Consider the following 18,870-nt stretch of genomic DNA (forward strand, 5'->3'; position numbering starts at 1 on the left):
CTGTGTCTTTTTATTAAATCCACAATTCTATAGACATTTATTCTGGCATTATTCCCCAGTCTCATATATTCAAAGAATATTCAAATCCCAGTAAGTTCACAGTGCCTTGACAGTTTAATAAAGTTTTACACTTTATTTATTTACTGCAAATGGCCATAATAAATCTGTGCCGCCTGGCAAATTGAAGCTTGTTACTCACTGCTGGCCAAGCAAACCATCCTTTCCCACTGTCTGGAAACACCGAGATAATATCCTGTTTTCTCAAATCTACAGGCGACAGGAGTTCAATCCCATGAGCCTGCTCTCCCAGTTTTTGAGGTCATGTGAACTGACTTCCTAAACCATAATTGCAAGTCCCATAATACCTAATTTGTTAATCAAAGAAATGTCACTCTTGGATTTGAAGTAACTAATTGGGCCAGTAACTCTACTGGCCAAAGGGAGTCACAAACTTGGACTAGGCTCTGTGTGTAGTAATTCTTTACGTTTCCCTTGGAAAAACTATTATATCCTCTTCTCCTGGATCTCTGAACCAGCTGAAATAGTTTTAAGATTTCTACCAAATGTTAAATTGCCTCTAAATCCTCTAAGCTCCAAAAAAATTAGAATACTGGTTTGTGGAATTACTCCTTGTAAGTTGGCTCAAGAAGAACAGGGTGCATTATTTTGCACCCATTTTTGGACTGTGTAAACAGCAGATCTAAGTAATGTACTACAGATAGAATGATTGGGACTCTTATAAAGCACCTTGTAAATACTTGTGTTACTGAACAAAGGCCAGTGTTTCATTAGCCTTTCTGATTATCTTCTGCACCTCAAAGTTGAGTTTATTGTCATTTTCACAAGTACAGGTATGCACAGGTACAGGTATGAACAGGTGCAATGAAGAACTTAACTGATGCAGCAGCATCATCGGCACATAGCATCACATAGGCAGCAATCACATGAAAAGCATAAATTAAGCATAAATTATACACAATTTTAGTACAAAGTGATCAGGATAGTCGTACTGTTGCTAAACAGTAGTGGTGATTAGGATTTTGCTGCTTAGCTCAAAACTGAATAGTTGAATGGAAATAGCTACTCCTGAACCTGGCTTCTAAATGTCACCGGCATATAATAATGCATATGGTCCCTTGAGTTTCTTTGAACCTTCACTGCTTTTGAGAAAAGATCAGGTATTTGCAATGTTCTGATCAGTGTTTCTGAAACCTTGTGTCCAATTGCCCTGGAAGCTCTTTATGCCTTTTTTCATTACTAGCAACATGACTACTTTAATATTTTTGTGTCCGCCTCAATTCAGATTTTTGTTTCCTTGAGCTGCACATCTATCTTCTTCCACAATGGTAAATATGGAAGCAAATTAATTATATAACTTGTCCCCACCATTTACCTACTTCCACTATTTGTCCACTGTTTACAACCTAATCCTCAGTTTAAACCACCCCTTTTTTCCCCATATAAAGTATATATCCCTTGCAAGTTCTAGTTCCATATTTCTTATAGCTCTTACTTTGAATACTACCACACTTTTTAAATATATATTAGTTCTGTTTTTGCACGATTTTTAATCTATTCAATATACATACACTGTAATGTATTTATTTATTATTTTCCTCTTCTATAGTTTGTATTGCATTGAACTGCCACTGCTAAGTTAACAAATGTCATGACACGTGCAGTTGATAATAAATCTGCTTCTGTTTTGTCCCCCTTTGTTCTTCTTTACTCCTCTCTCATTTTCTCAGATTTAATTGATTTTTCATTATTTGATACTTCTGTTATCCCCTTTATTATTGGTCACTCATATGAGTCAACCAAGACTGTAGCCTCTTAGGATGCTAATGGACATGCATCACATTCTTTATTATGTGCTGATTCTCCATTAGATTTTCCTTTGTCATATTCTACCTAAAGTTTTAGAGTCTCTGCCCATCACACTGACGTCGGTCTTCATCAAGACCAGGGGTTCCCAAACTTACCATTCACCACAGGGTCTGTGGACCCCAGGTTTGGGAACTCCTGATCTCGACCATATATCCAAGATATATGTTTCTCACTTTCAAGTACAACGCTGATATTGATCATACTACTTTTACGTTTAGTGGGATGTTCATACTCCATTAACGTTTTTAACTAAACCTGGCTCTCTGCAGTTGTCTGGCTTCGATTCTGATCTCCAGCGCAGACTGTGTGGAGTTTGCACATTCTCCCTGTGGCACTGTGGGATTCCCTCAGGGCTCTCCTGTTTCCTCCCACATCACAAACTCATGCTGACCAGTGGTTTAGTTGACCACTGTAAACTATCCCTAGTGTAGGTGACTGCTGGGAGAATCAGGGAGCATTAATGAGCATGTGAGAGAGAAAAGTGGAAGTAGATTGCTCTGAGAGTCGCTGAGGGCCAAATCACTTCTTTCAATTTCATAGGATAATAATGAAAAATAAATAATGTGGAAAATATAAATCACTAGACGTAAGACATATTACTTCAATAAGCCACCCTGAATACATATCTAACCATAACAACATTAAATGCCCTATTAAAACTAATCTGCCTTTGCTACTTGCTTATCTAATCTGCAATAATATATTTTCACGCTTCACAATTGCTATCAAGAGATTAATGTACAACCTCCACTATTCTCTTCATTTTTGTTTTAATGTTGACAGTAAAGGTAGATTTATTATAGTTTATAGAAGTAATTTAACCAACCATTAATGCTACTTTAATTCTTCTATTGGATTCTATATTCTTGGTATATTTTCCAGGATACTCCTTTCTCAGTCCCTATTTCCCTACAGCCATGTTTCAGTAACAGCTTCCAAACTGAATTTTTGCCTGCAGCTTTATTTGTCCTTCATGCTTTGTGCGTTCATATATTTTGTTGGGTTTTAGTCCTTCTGATCCTTCCTGCTTTAAATAGTGTTTATTTTAATTTCTGTGTCCAGGAGCTGTGCATATCTGCTTCTGTGTGTGTTTTTTTGGTAAATCTGTGCTGCAGAGCCTGGTTTCTAGTTGACTTGGATCTCTTTGCTTTTGGGGGAAAAAACTTTGCTGTGCCACTTCCATATGAGTAATTGCTTTACTCTATGTAATTGTCATTCAGCCTACTTATCTCATTTGAACCCTCCATCTTGGGCCATTTAATAAAGTTCTTATGACTATCCAACTTATCCTTTCCTCTAAATTTATACAATAGCTTTCTTCTGAGAACAAGAACAGTCCCAGCACATCACTTGTACTCTCCTCTAGTCCAAGCAACATCTCTGTTTCGCATAACTTAAATTCTGCTTCACATATGTCAACTAACTTCATTCTTGCTCTTGACCAACATACTTACTATGGACCAACATACTTACTATGAAATATACCTTTTGGGAATCCACTCCCTACAATGCCTTTCTGTTCCAGCTGCATTTACAAATCCTCCACTAATGTTGAATGTAAGTCTGAATAAAAGCACATGATTCACTTCTTTATAACAATATGACTGCCTTTTACTTCTCATTCTCTGATTTGGAATTCACCATCAACTTGAGTAGATAGCAAATGACCAACTTAGTTGGTCACACTAAGCTCACTCTGATGGATGAACATGCAATTATGTAAAATAGTCCAAAATATGATAGATCCACCAGAATCTGTGGATAGCGATATTCTAAACTGTACAGGTAGCTAGATAACTACATGTATTCCGGTTTATGATTTCTTGTTACATCCTAACTCCTTGCTCTTTTATCAGTTGGATGAGGGTTGGCTGGATGACGATCGAAATGATTTTCTCGATGAGCTACACATGGACATGTTGGAAGAGCAACACAATCAAGCGATGCAGTTTACAGCCACTGGTCTTGAGCAGGTAAGATATTGTGCATGTGGCAGCTTACCCCTGTGCCAATTGACTACCTCATTTCCTATATCACCATTGTGATTTGCATATTAGGAAATAGTTAATTGGTTGTGAAGGACTGTGAAACATCCAGAGGTTGGGATGTAACAATGTTGTTCCTGTCTTGTTTTCACTTAAGTGCCAACAACTGAGTTAATCACAGTAAAACAACTCCAACTTTGCTCAAGACACCATACACTTTAACAGTCTTGCAACCCTTAGGATCAACATGCTTCTGACAGCCATAATAACGCAGCATCTGAATCATTCTCAACAGGGCACATTGTTACCATGTTTTTGTTCATTTACAATGGTAATTTTATTGTGAAGGACCTACTATTTTTGCTTTTCAGTAAAATTTGAGATGGAGCACTTTTAATTTCAGCATTTGCAGAGTCTATAAGTCGACAGCTCAGATTATGCATGGTGTAGGTCTCTCTCTCTCTCTCCCTCTCTCCAAATAATACCATAAACTCAAGAGAAGAATCCCTGCTGTTTTAGTGGAGACTGGTTAGTAGAGCACTACTCATAAAATACGTTGAGTGTAAGGCCTATTTTGTTATGTACTTTGGTAAATGACTTGGGGCTCAGCTCCCAGGTGTGTGTACTGCAGGCTCCATGAGCTTGTGGTGACTTTGGATCTTGAGGAGATGGTATCGACTGAACTATTTCCCATTTGACCTCTAGATTAGCTCCACTGTAGCATGAAATATTGTCAGAGGTGAGGAGCAGTGAAAAAAAAGATGTAAGATTTTAAGGATATGACTCTTTACCTTGGTTGATGCCGTCATCTCTATTATCCCTTTGGTTAAAATTGCAGCTCACAATGTCATCATAAATTCTGGATCAGTGAGCCTTACTTCAGTGATGGGCAAATTATTGGAGAAGACTCCGAGAGACAAGATCTATATACTTTGAGAAACAGACTCTGATTAGCAACAGTCAGCATTGGCTTTGTGGGGCCATGCCTCACCAGTCTGACTGAGTTCTTTGGGGATGTGACAAAGTACGTTGATGATGGCAGAGTAGTAGATGTAGTAAATATGGATTTTAGTAAGGCTTCTGATAAGGCTCCCCATGAGAAGCTCATTCAGAAAGTCGGGAGGCATGGGATCCAGGGTACTTGGCTGTGTGGATACAGAATTGTTTTGCTCATAGAGGGTATATTCTGTCTGGAGTTTACTAAACCACACTACCCCATAACCCTCTATTTTTCTTTCATCCATGTGCCTGTCCAAGAGGCTCTTAAATACCCCTAATGTTTTAGCCTCCACCACCATCCCTTGTAAGTCATTCCAGGCACTCACAACCCTCTGTGTAAAAAAACTTACCCCTGATGTCTCCCCTAAACTTCCCTCCCTTAATTTTATACATATGCCCTCTGGTGTTTGCTGTTTGGTACCCTGGAAAACAGGTACTGACTATCCACCCTATCTATGCCTCTCATAATCTTGTAGACCTCTATCAAGTCCCCTCTCATTCTTCTACGCCCCAAAGAGAAAAGTCCCAACTCTGCTAACCTTGCTTCATATGACTTTTTCTCCAAACCAGGCAACATCCTGGTAAATCTCCTCTGCACCCTCTCCATAGCTTCAACATCCTTCCTATAATGAGGTGACCAGAATTGAACACAATACTCTAAGTGCGGTCTCACCAGGGATTTGTAGAGTTGCAATGTGACCTCTCTACTCTTGAACACAGTCCCCCTGTTAATGAAGCCTTGCTTCCCATAGGCCTTCTTAACCACTCTATCAACATGCACAGCGACCTTGAGGGATGTATGGATTTGAACCCCAAGGTCCCTTTGTTCATCCACACTCTTAAGTAACTGACCATTAATCCTGTACTCAGTCTTCTTGGTTGTCCATTCAAAATGCATCACCTCACACTTGTCTGGATTGAACTCCATCTGCCATTTTTCTGCCCAGCTCTGCAGCCTGTCTATATCCTCTTGTAACCTTTGAGAACCTGCAGCTCCATCCACAACTCCTCCAATTTTCATGTCATCCGCAAACTTACTCACCCATCCTTCCGCCTCTACATCCAGGTCATTTATAAAAATCACAAGTAGCAGGGTTCCTAGGACAGTTTCCTATGGCACACCACTAGTCACCGACCTCCAGGCAGAATACTTTCCTTCCACAACTACCCTCTGCTTTCTTCCTTTAAGCCAATTTTTTATCCAAACAGGCAAGGTTCAAATTAGCCCATGCCTCATGACTTTCTGGATGAGTCTCTCATGAGGGACCTTGTCAAATGCCTTGCTAAAGTCCATGTAGACCACATCCACTGCCCTACTCTCATCAATTTCTTTTGTTACCTCTTCAAAAAAACTCAATCAGGTTCGTGAGGCATGACCTTCCCTTCACAAAGCCATGTTGACTATCATGAGTCGACTGTACTTCTCCAAATGCTCATAGATCCTATCCTTAAGAATCCTTTCCAGCAGTTTGCAGGTCACCGACATAAGACTCACCGATCTATAGTTCCCAGGTTTCTCCCTATTACCTTTTTTAAACAAGGGAACTACATTTGCCATTCTCCAGTCTTCCAGCACTTCCCCTGTAGCCATAGAGGATTCAAAGATCATAGCTAATGCTCCAGCGATCTCTTCTCTCAATTCCCACAACAACCTGGGGTGTATCATATTCAGCCCTGGGGATTTATCATTCTTGATGTTTTTAGGAAGATCCAACACTACTTCTTCCTTAATCTACACATTGTCCAGCACACAGGCCTACTCTATTTCAATTTCACCCTGATCAAGATCCTTTTCACTTGCAAATACTGAAGCAAAGTATTCATTTAGGGCCTCCTCAACCTCCTATGCCTCCAGGCACATGTTGCCCTCTTTATCCTTTAGCGGTCCCAGCTTCGTTCTTGTCATCCTCCTGTTGAACGCCATGGGGTTCTCCTTCATCCTACGTGCCAAGGCCTTCTCATGCCCCCTTTGAGCTCTCCTAAGTCCGTTCTTTAGCTCCTTCCTGGCTACCCTATATTTCTCATAAGCCCCTCCTACTTCCTGCTTCTTATATCTAACATATGCTTACTTTTTCCTCTTGACAAGTTGCCTCACATGTTTCGTCAGCCACAGTTCCCTTTTTCTACCATTTTTTTCCTTGCCTCAGAGGGACAAACCTATCCTGAACCCAGCTCAAGTGGTCCCTAAACTTCTCCCATGTTACTTCTGTGCTTTCCCCTTTGAACATCTGTTTCCAATTTACTCTTGCTAGTTCCTCCCTCATCCCTTCAAAGTTAGCCCTTCCCCAGTTTACCATTTCATCTGATTTTATCCCTTTCCATAGCTATGCTGAAGCTAACGGAGTTGTGGTCATTCTCACCAAAATGTTCCCCCGCCAAGCGGTTCATGAACCTGACCAGGTTCATTACCCAGAACTAGATCCAGTATAGTCTCTCCTCTCGTAGGCCGGTCCACATACTGTGTCAGGAATCCTTCTTGAACACACCTGACAAATTCAGCCCCATCTATCTCCCTTGCACTCAGGAGGTGCCAGTCAATATGAGGGAAGTTGAAATCACCCATAACTACTACCCTGTATTTCCTGCACCATTCTAAAGTTTGCCTGCTTATCTGCTCCTCGGTGTCCCAAGGGCTATTTGGGGGTCTAAAGGCTACTCCCAGCACAGTGATTGATCCCTTCCTATTTCTGACTTCCACCCAGACTGACTCAGTAGGCACTCCCTCTGCAGCGTCCTCCCTTTCTATAGCCATGATACTCTCCCTGACCAGCAATGCCACTCCACCCCCACCCCACCACTTTTCTACCTCCCATCCTATTCCTTCTGAAACACCTGAACCCAGGGACCTGCATCATCCAATCCTGCCCTTCCTCCAACCAAGTTTCAGTAACGGCCACAACATCGTAGTTCCACGTACTAATCCAAGCTCTAAGTTCATCCTCCTTGTTCCTAATACCCCTAGCATTGAAATAGACACATTTCAGCCCCTTTAACTGGCTACAATTATGTTTCGTCCCCTGCCTGTTCTTCCTCATCAACTCCAAACTCTTAGCATCAGGACTTTGTCCTACCTTAATCCCTGCACTCACATTCTGATTCCCACCCCCTTGCCAAATTAGTTTAAACCCTTCCCAACAGCTCTATCAAGCTCTATCATATCTGCCAGGATATTGGTCCCCCTGGGATTCAAGTGCAACCGGTCCTTTCTGTACAGGTCACACCCGCCCCAAAAGAGGTCCCAATGATCCAGAAATCTGAATCCCTGTCCCCTGCTCCAATCCCTCAGCCACACATTTATCTTCCTCCTCATTCTATGCCTATTCTCACTGTCATGTGGCACAGGCAGTAGTCCCGAGATTACTACCTTTGAGGTCCTGCTTTTCAACTTGCTTCCTAACTCCCTGTAGTCTTCTTTCAGGACCTCTTCCCTTTTCCTACCTATGTCATTGGTACCAATATGTACCATGACCTCTGGCTGTTCTCCCTCCCACCGCAGGATATCTTGGACGCGATCAGAAACATCCCAGACCCTGGCACCTAGGAGGCAAGCTACCAACCGAGTTTCTTTCCTGCGTCCACAGAATCACCTGTCTGAACCCCTGACTTTAGAGTCTCCTATCACTGCTGCCTTCCTCTTCCTTTCCCTACCCTTCTGAGTCACAGTGCCAGACTCTGTGCCAGAGGCACGGCCACTGTGTCTTCCCCCAGGTAGGCTGTCCCCCCCCAACAGTATTCAAACAGGAGTACTTATTGTCAAGGGGTACAGCCACAGGGGTACTCTCTAGTACCTGACTCTTTCCCTTCCCTCCCCTGACTGTGACCCATTTCTCTGTCCCCCATGACCCCGAAGTGACCACCTGCCTGTAACTCCTCTCTATCACCTCCTCACTCTCCCTGACCAGACAAAAGTCAACGAGCTGCATCTCCAGCTCTCTAACACGGTCCCTTAGGAGTTGCGTCTCGATGCACCGGGTGCAGTTGTGGCCGTCTGGGATGCCGGGAGTCTCCAGGACCTCCCACATCCGACACCAACCACAGAAAACCGGCCTCACACACATACTACCTCCTTTTGCAATCAACAACTGCCTCACCTTGTCCCGTTACCACCGAAGCCCGTTGAGCCAAAGCCCTTTCACTCTGCTGCCTCTCACTCCGCTGTCCACTGGATATGGCTGCCTTCTTTTTAAATTGTTCGCGCTCAACAGGCAGACGTCACACACCTGTGCAGTCTGGCCTCTCTCTTCCCCCGAGAACTCAAAATGTCTTCCCGCTGGAAATCCTTAGGTGCTCTCCCGCTGCCTTCTTGTTCTGAATCAAAAACTTCTGCAGATTCCTTGCCCTTTTTAAATGTACAAAAGGACATGCACTTGAACTCGAGGAGAAACCAATATCTTTGCGGACAGGTTTGCTGGAGCTGTTGGGGAGAGTTTAAACTAATTTGTCAGGGGGATGGGGCAGAGGGTGGAGCAGTTGCTACACCAGTTGATGCAGTGTCTACTGAGACCATGAGGCAGGATAGGCAGTTGGTGGGGCAAAATAGGCAGTCAGTTGGAAACAGGACTGGAAGTGTTATATTTGAATGGATACAGTATACAGAATAAGGTTGATGATTTTGTACATTTAGAGATTTACAGGTATAATGTTATGGACATCTCCAAGTTGTGGCAGAAAGATCATAGTTGGTAGCTTAACTTTCAAGGGTACACATTGTATTGAAAGGACAGGCAGGTAGGCACAATGGTGGAATAGCTCTATTGGTAAAAAAAATAAAATCCTTAGAAGGAGGTGACATACGATAAGATTGGAAAATGTCGAATCTTTGTGGGTAGCGTTAAGAAACTGCGAGGTTAAAAAGACCCTGATGGGAGTTACAGTAGTGCTAGAAGGTTGTGAACCCTGTAGAATGTTCTCTGTTTCTGCACAAATATAACCTAAAATGTGATCAGATCTTCATGTAAATCCTAAAACTGGATAAAGAGAACCCAATGAAATAAATAACACAAAAACGTTATACTTGGTCATTTATTTATTGAGAAAAATGATCCAATATTACGTGTACTTGTCAGAAAAAGTATGTGAACCTTGGTTTTCAGTAACTGGTGTGAACCCCTCCCCCCCCCCCCCCCCCCCACCCTTAGCAATAACTTCAACCAAGCATTACTGGTAACTGTTGATCAGTCCTGCACATTAGCTTGGAGGAATATTAGACCATTCCTCCTTACAAAACTGCTTCAGCTCTGTGCTGTTGGTAAGCATCCTTGCATGAACTGCTTTCTTCAAGTCTTTCCACAATATTTCTAAAGGACTTTGACTCAGCCTTTCCAAAACACTAATTTTCTTCTTTCTAAACCATTCTGTTGTTTATTTACTCTTTCGGATAATTGGTAGAATCTCTGGAGGAACGTTGTCTCATTTTTTAAACTGCATTGCATTTGTGGTTTCTAAGTGACAATAATCTGAATCTTAATCATCTTCACCAAGTGCTTCGTGTAGCTGCTGACCAGACTTGCACAACGGCAGGGAGGAATTTAGAACATTCCTCCGTGCAAAGCTGTTTCAGATCATTGATATTTCCGGGATACCTTGCACAATGCTCGGGATCTTGCCACAGCATCCCACTTGAGTTCAGATCTAGACTCTGACTTGACCATTCCTCTGCTGATTTACTCATGTTTTGGATCACTGTCTTGTTGCATCTTCCAACATCTATTAAGCTTCAGGTGACAGACTCCTACCCTGACAGTATCCTGTAAAATGTCTTGATACAATTTTGAATTTATTGTTCCTTCAACAATTGCAGGCTGTCCAGACCATGAGACATCAAAGCAGTCCCAAACCATGATGCTCCTTCCACCATGTTTCACAGTTGGGATGAGGTTTTGGTTATGGGGTGGAGTGCCTTTTTTCCTACAAAAATGGCAATGTGCATTTCTGACAAAAAGTTTAACTTTTGTCTCATCTGTCCACAGAACGTTGTCCCAGAAGCATTGTAGAACATCCTGGTGGTCTTTTGCAAACTTGAGATGTGCAGCAATGCTTTTTTTTTGGGAGAGCAGTGGCTCCATGTACACCATTCTTGTCCAGTGATTTTCTTATAGTGGACAGATGAACAGAGACTTCAGCAAGTTCTAGAGATTTCTGTAGCTCTTTTATGGTTACCTTTATGTTCTTTTTCACCTCCTTCAGCATTGCACATTGTGCTGTTGGTGTGATCTTTGCAGGATGCCCACTCTAGGGAGAGTAGCAACAGCACTGAGTTTCCTCCAGTTGTAGACTATTTCTCTTATTGTAGACTGATGAACACTCAGGTCTTTAGAAATGCCTTTGTAGCCTTTTTCAGCTTGATTCATCTCTACAATTCTTCTTCTACTCTCCCCTGAAAGTTGTTTTGATTGAGGAAGGGTGCACATGAACAGAACTTTCTTGACAAAAACAGGCTCTGTCAGGAACCTGACTCTGTATGTCTTTTTTATAGGACAGGTCACCTCTACAACCCACACCTCCAATATCATCTCATTGACTCCAAATAGCTTTTGTAAAAGGCATTACACCAGGAGTTCACATACTTTTTCCAACAAATACATTTAATATTGGATAATTTTTCTCAATGAATAAATGAACAAGTATAATGTTTTCTATGTTATTTATTTAATTTTGTTCTCTTTATCTAGTTTTAGGGTTTATATGAAGATCTGATTACATTTTAGGTCATATTTATGCAGGAATAGAGAAAAATTCTACAGGGTTCACAAACTTTCTTGAATATACAGACCTCCAAACAGTAGCCAGGATGTGGGCTACAAATTACAATGGGAGATAGAAAAGGCACGTAAAAAGGGCAATGTTGCAATAATCATGGGGAATTTCAATATGCTGATAGATTGGGAAAATCTGGTTGGTGCTGGATCCCAAGTGAGGTAATTGTAGAATGCCTACAAAATGACTTTTTATAGCAGCTTGTGGTTCTGCCCACTAGGAGAATGAGATTTCTGGATAGGGTATTATCTAATGACCCAGATTTGATGAGAAAGCAAAAGATAAAGTGAGCCTTTGAAGGCCGTGATCATAATATGATAGAATTCACCCTTCAGATTGAGAAGGAAAAGCTAAAATCGGATGCATCAGTATTACAGTGGAGTAAAGGGAATCACAGAAGCATAAGAAAGGTGCTGGCCAAAGCTGATTGGAAGGGGACACTCACAGGGATGATGGCAGAGCAGCAATTGCAGGTATTTTGGGGGAAATTTGGAAGGTGTACGAAAGAGACATATCAAAAATAAAGATTTATTCTAGAGGATGAAGCAATTGTGGCTGACAGGAAAGGCTATAGACAGCATAAAAGTGAAAGAGGGCATATAATATAGTAAAAATTGGTGGGAAGGTTGAGGATTGGGAAGCTTTTAAAACCAACAGAAGGGAACTAAAGAAACCACAAAGGTGCGGGGGGGGGGGGGGGATGAAATATGAAGGTAGGCTAACCAATAAAAGAAAAGAGGATACGAAAGAGTTTTTTTCAGATATATGAGGAATAAAAGAGAGAAAAGTGTGAATATTGGACCATAGGAAAATGACACTGGAGAGATAGTATTGGGGGCAAAGAAATGGTGGAGGAACAAGTGTTTTGAGTCAGCTTTCACTGTGGAAGACACCAGCAGAATGCCAGAATTGTGAGTGTTGGGGTGGAAGTGAGTGCAGTTGCTATTACTAAGGAAAAGATGCTTGGGAAGCTGAAAGATCTAAAGGTAATAAGTCACCTGGTCCAGAAAGACTACATCCCAAGGTCTTGGAAGAGGTAGCTGAAGAGATTGTAGAGAAATTAGCAATGATCTTTCAAGAAACACTGGATTCTGGAATGGTTCCTCATGACTAGAAAATTGCAAATGTCACTCCACTCTTTAAGAAGTGAGAGAGGCATAAGACGGAAAATGATAGGCCAATTAGCCTGACTTCAGTGGTTGGAAAGATGTTGGAGTCTATTATTAATCATAAGGTTCTGGGGTAGGTGGAGGCACGTAATGAAATAGGCCTAAGATAGCCTGTTTTTCAAAAGGGAAAATCTTGCCTGACAAATCTTTTGGAGTTCTTTGAGGAAATAACAGGCAGGATAGACAAAGGAGAGTCAGTGGATGTTGTTTATTTGGATTTTCAGAAAGCCTTTGCAAAATAAGAGCCCATGCGATTATGAGAAAATATTAAAATGGATGGAAGATTGACTGACTAGCCGGAGGCAAAGGGTGGAAATATAGGGGGCCTTTTCTGGTAGGCTGCTCGTGACTGGTGGTGTTCCACAGGTGTTGGTGTTGGGCCACTTCTTTTCATGTTGTATATCAATGATTTGGGTGAAGGAATTGATAGCTTTCTGGCCAAGTTTGCAGATGTTAGAAAGCCAGGTGGAAGGGCAGGTAGTATTGAGGAAACAGGGTGTCTGCAGAAGGTGGTAAACAGGTTTGGGGGAATGGGCAAAGAGGTGGCGGATGGAATATAATGTAGGGACGTGCATGGTAGAAAGAATGAAGGCCTATTTTGTAAATGGGGGCAAAATTCAAAAATCAGAGGTGCAGTGGGACTTTGGAATCCTCGAGCAGGACTCCCTAAAGGTTAAATTGCAGGTTGAGTAGGTGGTTAGGAAGGCCAATGCAATGTTAGCATTCATTTCGAAAGGACTAGTATACAAAAGCAAGGCTTTTTAAGGCATTGATCCGACCATATTTGGAGTATTGTGAACAATTATCTGAGCATCGGCGAGGGTCCAGATGAGGCTCTGAGGAGTGTTTGATGGCATTAGGTCTGTACTCGTTGGGGTTTACTGTCGAAGAATGAGGGGGTACCTCATTGAAGCCTATCAAATATTGAAGGGTCTGGATGGAGTGAATGGGGAGAGGATGCTTCCTGTAGTGGGGGTGTCTAGGAACAGAGGGCATCGCCTCAGAATTGAGGGATATCCATTTAGTACAGGGATAAGGAAGTTTCACTTTAGCCAGAGGATGTGGAATTCTTTACCACAGACGGCTGTGCAGACTAAGTTACTCGGTATATTTAAGGCGAGTTTGATAGGTTCTTGATTTATCAGAGTATCAAAGGTATCTCCTGTAGGGAGAAGGCAGGAGAATGGAATTGAGAGGCAAAATAAATCAACCATTATGGCATTCTGGAGCAGACTTGATGGGCTGAATGGCCTAATTCTGTTCCTACTTCCTACAATCTTATGTATTCATTGCCCCTTTCAATATTGCTGCCATGTACCAGAAGTTAAATTCTTAACCCTTTCTATACTACTTTCTCTTTATTCTGGAGATTTTCATAATCTCTCCTGCACTCTTCCTCTCTTTCAAGTTATCTTCATTTTTCCAAACTGTTGACCTACTAATTAGTTTAAAGACACACTTCAATGCCTCCCACTGACTGCAATTTTGCCCTGTTAACTACTCTCAGTCTTACTACAAATCTGCATCTACTTGTATAGCAATTAGCACATACACTGCACTATCACTTTGGTTCCCACCCCCTGCCAAATTAGTTTAAACCCTCCTTAGCAGTTGTAGCAAACCTGCCCTCAGGGATGATAGTGTCCATCAAATTCGGGTGTAATGTGTCCTTGTTGTACAGGTCATACCTTCCCCAGAATAGATCCCACTGATCCAGAAATCTTGAAACCCTGTCCCCTGCACCAATTCCTCAGCCACCCACTAATCTAACAAATCATCCTATTGTTGTCCTCATTGGTGCAGAGCACAGGCTGTAATCCAGAAATTACTACCCTTGTGATCCTGCTTTTCAGCTTTCTATGTAACTCCTTATATTCACTCTTCAGGACCTCCTTCCTTTTCCTATATATGTCATTGGTACCAATGGTTTCCGGATGTTCAGCCCCCTCCTTTAAAATGCTGTGGACCCAATCCAAGATGTCCCTGATGCTAAAGCAACATACCGTTTGTGTGGCTCTTTCCTGTCCACAGAATCTGCTGTCAGCTCCTCCCTCGATCACTACTGCATTCCTCTTCTCCCCCTACCCTTCTGAGACTCGGTGCTGAAGTACATACTCGCCACACCAGCTATGTACTGTTAGACAAAGAAAGATAGAACATCAGAAACTTAGTAGAGCCTCCACTCTTGAGCCAAAGCCTAATACTTTTCATATTTGTGTGTCATGTTGTTCCAGCTGGTTGTTTGCTCCACCTTACAGAATCTGACTTTTTTGTTTTTGTTTTACCAAAGCAGAAAAAGCACGAAGAAGATGGCGGAACAACGGACACGGCAACCACCTCTTCCAACAACCACGAGAAGGACAGTGGGCTGGGCCGCACAGACGACAGCATGAGGAACGACGAGAGCTCAGAGCAGGAGATCCTGGGGGAGGAGCAGAGCAGCGCCTTGCTCCACAGCCAGCGGGAGCTGGGCTACAGCCAGGACACGTTGGGCAGCAGCGAGCTTCAGTGCAATGAAAGCTTCGTGTCTGGCGAGTACAACGACTCCGATTTTGTCGGCACTCAGGATGAGGAGTGTGAGAGGTTCAAGGAGCTCCTGGAGCTGAAGTGCAAGATGAACAACCGGAGTCAGTTCGACCTCTACTACTCCACGAGCACGCTGGAATGTGGCAGGAGACAGCAGGAGGTGATGGACCGGGAGCTGGAGATACTGAATGAGGAACTGAGGAACATTGAGCTGGAGTGCCAGAACATCATGCAGGCACACCAGCTGCAGAAGGTGAGGGAGGAGTACGGAGACGTGTGGTCGATCCACGGCAGCGGCTTCCGGAACTACAACACCAGCATTGACACGCAGAGAGGGAAGCTGGCAGACATCATGGAACACCCCGAGAAGTCGGACAAGGACAGCTCAAGCGCTTACAACACGGCGGAGAGCTGCCGCAGCACCCCGCTGACGGTGGACCGGTCTCCGGACGGCTCCCTGCAGCGGATAGTCAGCATCACCAACAAGAAGAACCTGAGGAGTGCGACGGACACGGCTCCGGCTGCGCCAAGGCAGAGCAGCCGGGAGGCCAGCCCCGCTGTCAGCAGCTCCTCAGAGACCCCGGAGACAGCTGTGCCCGGGGAAGAGACAGAGGGCAGCAAGTCGGGGGAGCGGGAGAAAGGAGGCAGCGAGCAGCGCATTCCCTACCTGTCGCCCTACCACAGCTCGCCGCACAGGCACGTCAACATTCCCGCCCATGCCAGGCACTACCAGAGCTACATGCACCTCATCCAGCAGAAATCGGCGGTGGAGTACGCCAACAGCCAGCTCAGCCTGGTCAGCATGTGCAAGGACTCTCAGAAAGCGGCGGCTGACTCCAAGATGGAGTGGAAGGTGAAGATCCGCAGCGACGGCACGCGGTACATCACGAAGCGGCCTGTGCGCGACCGCCTGCTCAAGGAGCGGGCCTTAAAGATCAAGGAGGAGCGGTGCGGCATGACCACCGATGACGACGCCATGAGTGAGATGAAGACCGGCCGCTACTGGAGCAAGGAAGAGCGAAAGCAGCACGTGGTGCGCGCCAAGGAGCAACGGCGGCGCAGGGAGTTCATGATGCGCAGCCGCTTGGAGTGTCTCCGGGAAAACCCGCAGAGCGGCGGGGAGGGGAAGAAAGAGGTCAACATAATCGAACTGAGCCACAGGAAAATGATGAGGAAGCGGAACAAGAAAATCTTTGACAACTGGATGACAATCCAGGAACTCATGACACATGGTGCCAAGTCACCAGACGGCACAAGAATCTACAATTCTTTCCTCTCAGTTACTACTGTGTAAGCAGGACACTTTTTATAAGGACGCTATCCATTTGAGGTAGCATACAATTGCCTCGTTAAATGTGGCATGTCACTTTTTCTACCAAGGGACTGCTTCTAATCTGATCGTGGTTTTTACAAGCAGTTTGCTGATCACTTTTACAAAATTTATTAATGTGGTAACTTTGTTTGTAGATCGCAAATTCCCACCATCCATACCATGATCATCATTCAATCTCACTATTTGTAAAATAAAGAAGAGCCATATTTCATATTATACAATGCCTAATGTAACTTAAAAATCTGATTTTATTATATCTGTTAATCATTACACAAGTTTCTTTTGTATTACAGTTACATTATTAAAACTATATGACGCCAATCCCAATAGCTTTGCATACTTGAGCTGTTAGCTCTTACATGACATTACTTCTCTGCTGCGACACGGAACATAAAATTAACATCCAAGTTTTTAACTTTCCCAGCCATGTATTGTACGATTAGTCTGTAAATTAAAAGTGTATCGTCCAAGTAAAGTGTAGGTGGTTGAGTGATTCGTACCCTAGTGGATATGATGCTGTAGTCAGGTAAATTATGTGGTTATTGTGAAGATAAAATAAATTATTGCTTATATTTGAAGAAATGCAGATTTTACAGAGTAAATATGTTATTGTAAAATCTTTTTCTGCACTTATTACAAATACTTTCTTGTTGCCAGGTTCAAGTAGACACAGGAGAACAATTATTTTAAGAATCACACACTATAATCAATAGTATTTCTAATAAGTTCTCTGCACATAAATCTTCTGGTTACTAATCTCTGAAAACAGAACTTTGAATTACCCATCACATCCTCGTCTATATCTCTCTCTTCCTTGGCATTGGAATGAGACCAGCATGAGAAGATGCATCTCGTGGTTGAAGCCAGCCATTCCATTGCTGTGACTGGGCTAGGTACAAACAACAGCAAGTTAATAAGGCAAATGTTTAGGGTGTTATATGGGATTTAGGGTTGGCATGAGCATTTCACCCTTGATGGAACATCCAGTGATGGAAAAGCTCCTCACCAGCCCTCCTAAAGGATGGTCCACTTTACCATAGACACAATTCTCTTGATGCCTTGGTTAAAGTCTTACATATAAAATCCTTGCTTCCTGATACTTAAACTATTTGAACATCAAACTGAATTAAACATAAAATGGACAGAGCTGAAGAGCAGATTTATTATAATAAGTTTTGATGTAACGGGGGCACAGACAGGTAAAATTACTGTCCCTTCTCAATCATCAGAGTTAAGGAAACCAGTCATTAGCCCCAGACACCAGTTTGAGTAAATATCTGGAGTAGCACCACAACTTCATTGTCTTAAGCAATGGCAATAAAATTCTATTCTGTTCTAAATGTCAGTGATCATTGTGGGAGGACCTACCAGCTTACTGTTAGTTACTACAGGCCCATCAAGAAGTTCATCAGTAGAATCCACTGTCAGTCATTGACAGATGTAGGCAAAAGAGCACTTAATAGCAGCCTCATGCAGTCAACCTTCCATTGTTTAATCTAAAGCTACGCCCATCATAAATTTTAAAAAATATGAATTCTAGAAACAGAAGCAGACATAGGCAGTTTGACCCTCAACCACCATTCAACAAGAGCATGATTGATCTAAGACTTAAATATTTTCATGTCTTACCTCAAATCATTTAATTCCACGAATTTCCAGAAATCTATCCATCATACATAGTTCTGAATGCAATCAATTAATGGCTCAGCCTCCAGAACTCTTCAGATAATCCAAAATATTCAGCAACCTTTTGAGTAAAGACATTTCTTCTTGTTTCCTCATAAGGTATCAGATGATGGACCAGACAGGGCATTGAAAACCTGTGCTAACCAACGGGCAGGGGTGTTCAGAACCCTGTGACTGCTGTAGTCAGAGGTTCCCACCTGCTTCAGAAGGGCATCGATCATAGCAGTGTCCAGTAAGAGCAGTGTGAACTACCTTAACTCTCACCTGGTAGCACTCACATTCACTGTGAGGATGTGCTCGGAGAAGTTGGTCATGGCTAGAATTAACTCCTGCCTGAGCACAGACCTGGCCTCGCTTGCAACGGGTCTGGAGCAGATGTCATCTTACTGGCTTTCCACTTGGCCTTGGACCACCTGGACAACAGCAACACCTATGTCAGGCAGCTGCTCTAATTATAAGTTCAGGATTCGATTCCATCATCCCCTCATTATTTATCAAGAAGTCTGAAAACCTGGGCCTCTATATATTC

At 42.9% G+C, this 18,870-nt stretch overlaps 1 protein-coding gene across 4 annotated transcripts in view; it reads left to right on the top strand.

The window, feature by feature from the left end:
* Positions 1 to 17,237, top strand: part of LOC132398425 (PDZ domain-containing RING finger protein 4-like) — a 470,759-nt gene extending 453,522 nt beyond the window's left edge. For 2 of the 4 annotated variants that reach the window (XM_059977839.1, XM_059977841.1), the window contains 2 exons: positions 3,744 to 3,860; positions 15,087 to 17,237. In XM_059977839.1, coding sequence (XP_059833822.1) covers positions 3,744 to 3,860; positions 15,087 to 16,616 — 1,647 coding nt within the window. In that variant the 3' untranslated portion in view covers positions 16,617 to 17,237. The remainder of the gene's footprint in view (positions 1 to 3,743; positions 3,861 to 15,086) is intronic. The other 2 variants (XM_059977840.1, XM_059977843.1) reach the window with 1 other exon arrangement.
* The last annotated feature ends 1,633 nt before the right edge of the window (positions 17,238 to 18,870 follow it).

The sequence above is a fragment of the Hypanus sabinus genome, chromosome 8 (genome assembly GCF_030144855.1).
Source record: "Hypanus sabinus isolate sHypSab1 chromosome 8, sHypSab1.hap1, whole genome shotgun sequence".
In the NCBI taxonomy this organism is placed as follows: Eukaryota; Metazoa; Chordata; class Chondrichthyes; order Myliobatiformes; family Dasyatidae; genus Hypanus; species Hypanus sabinus.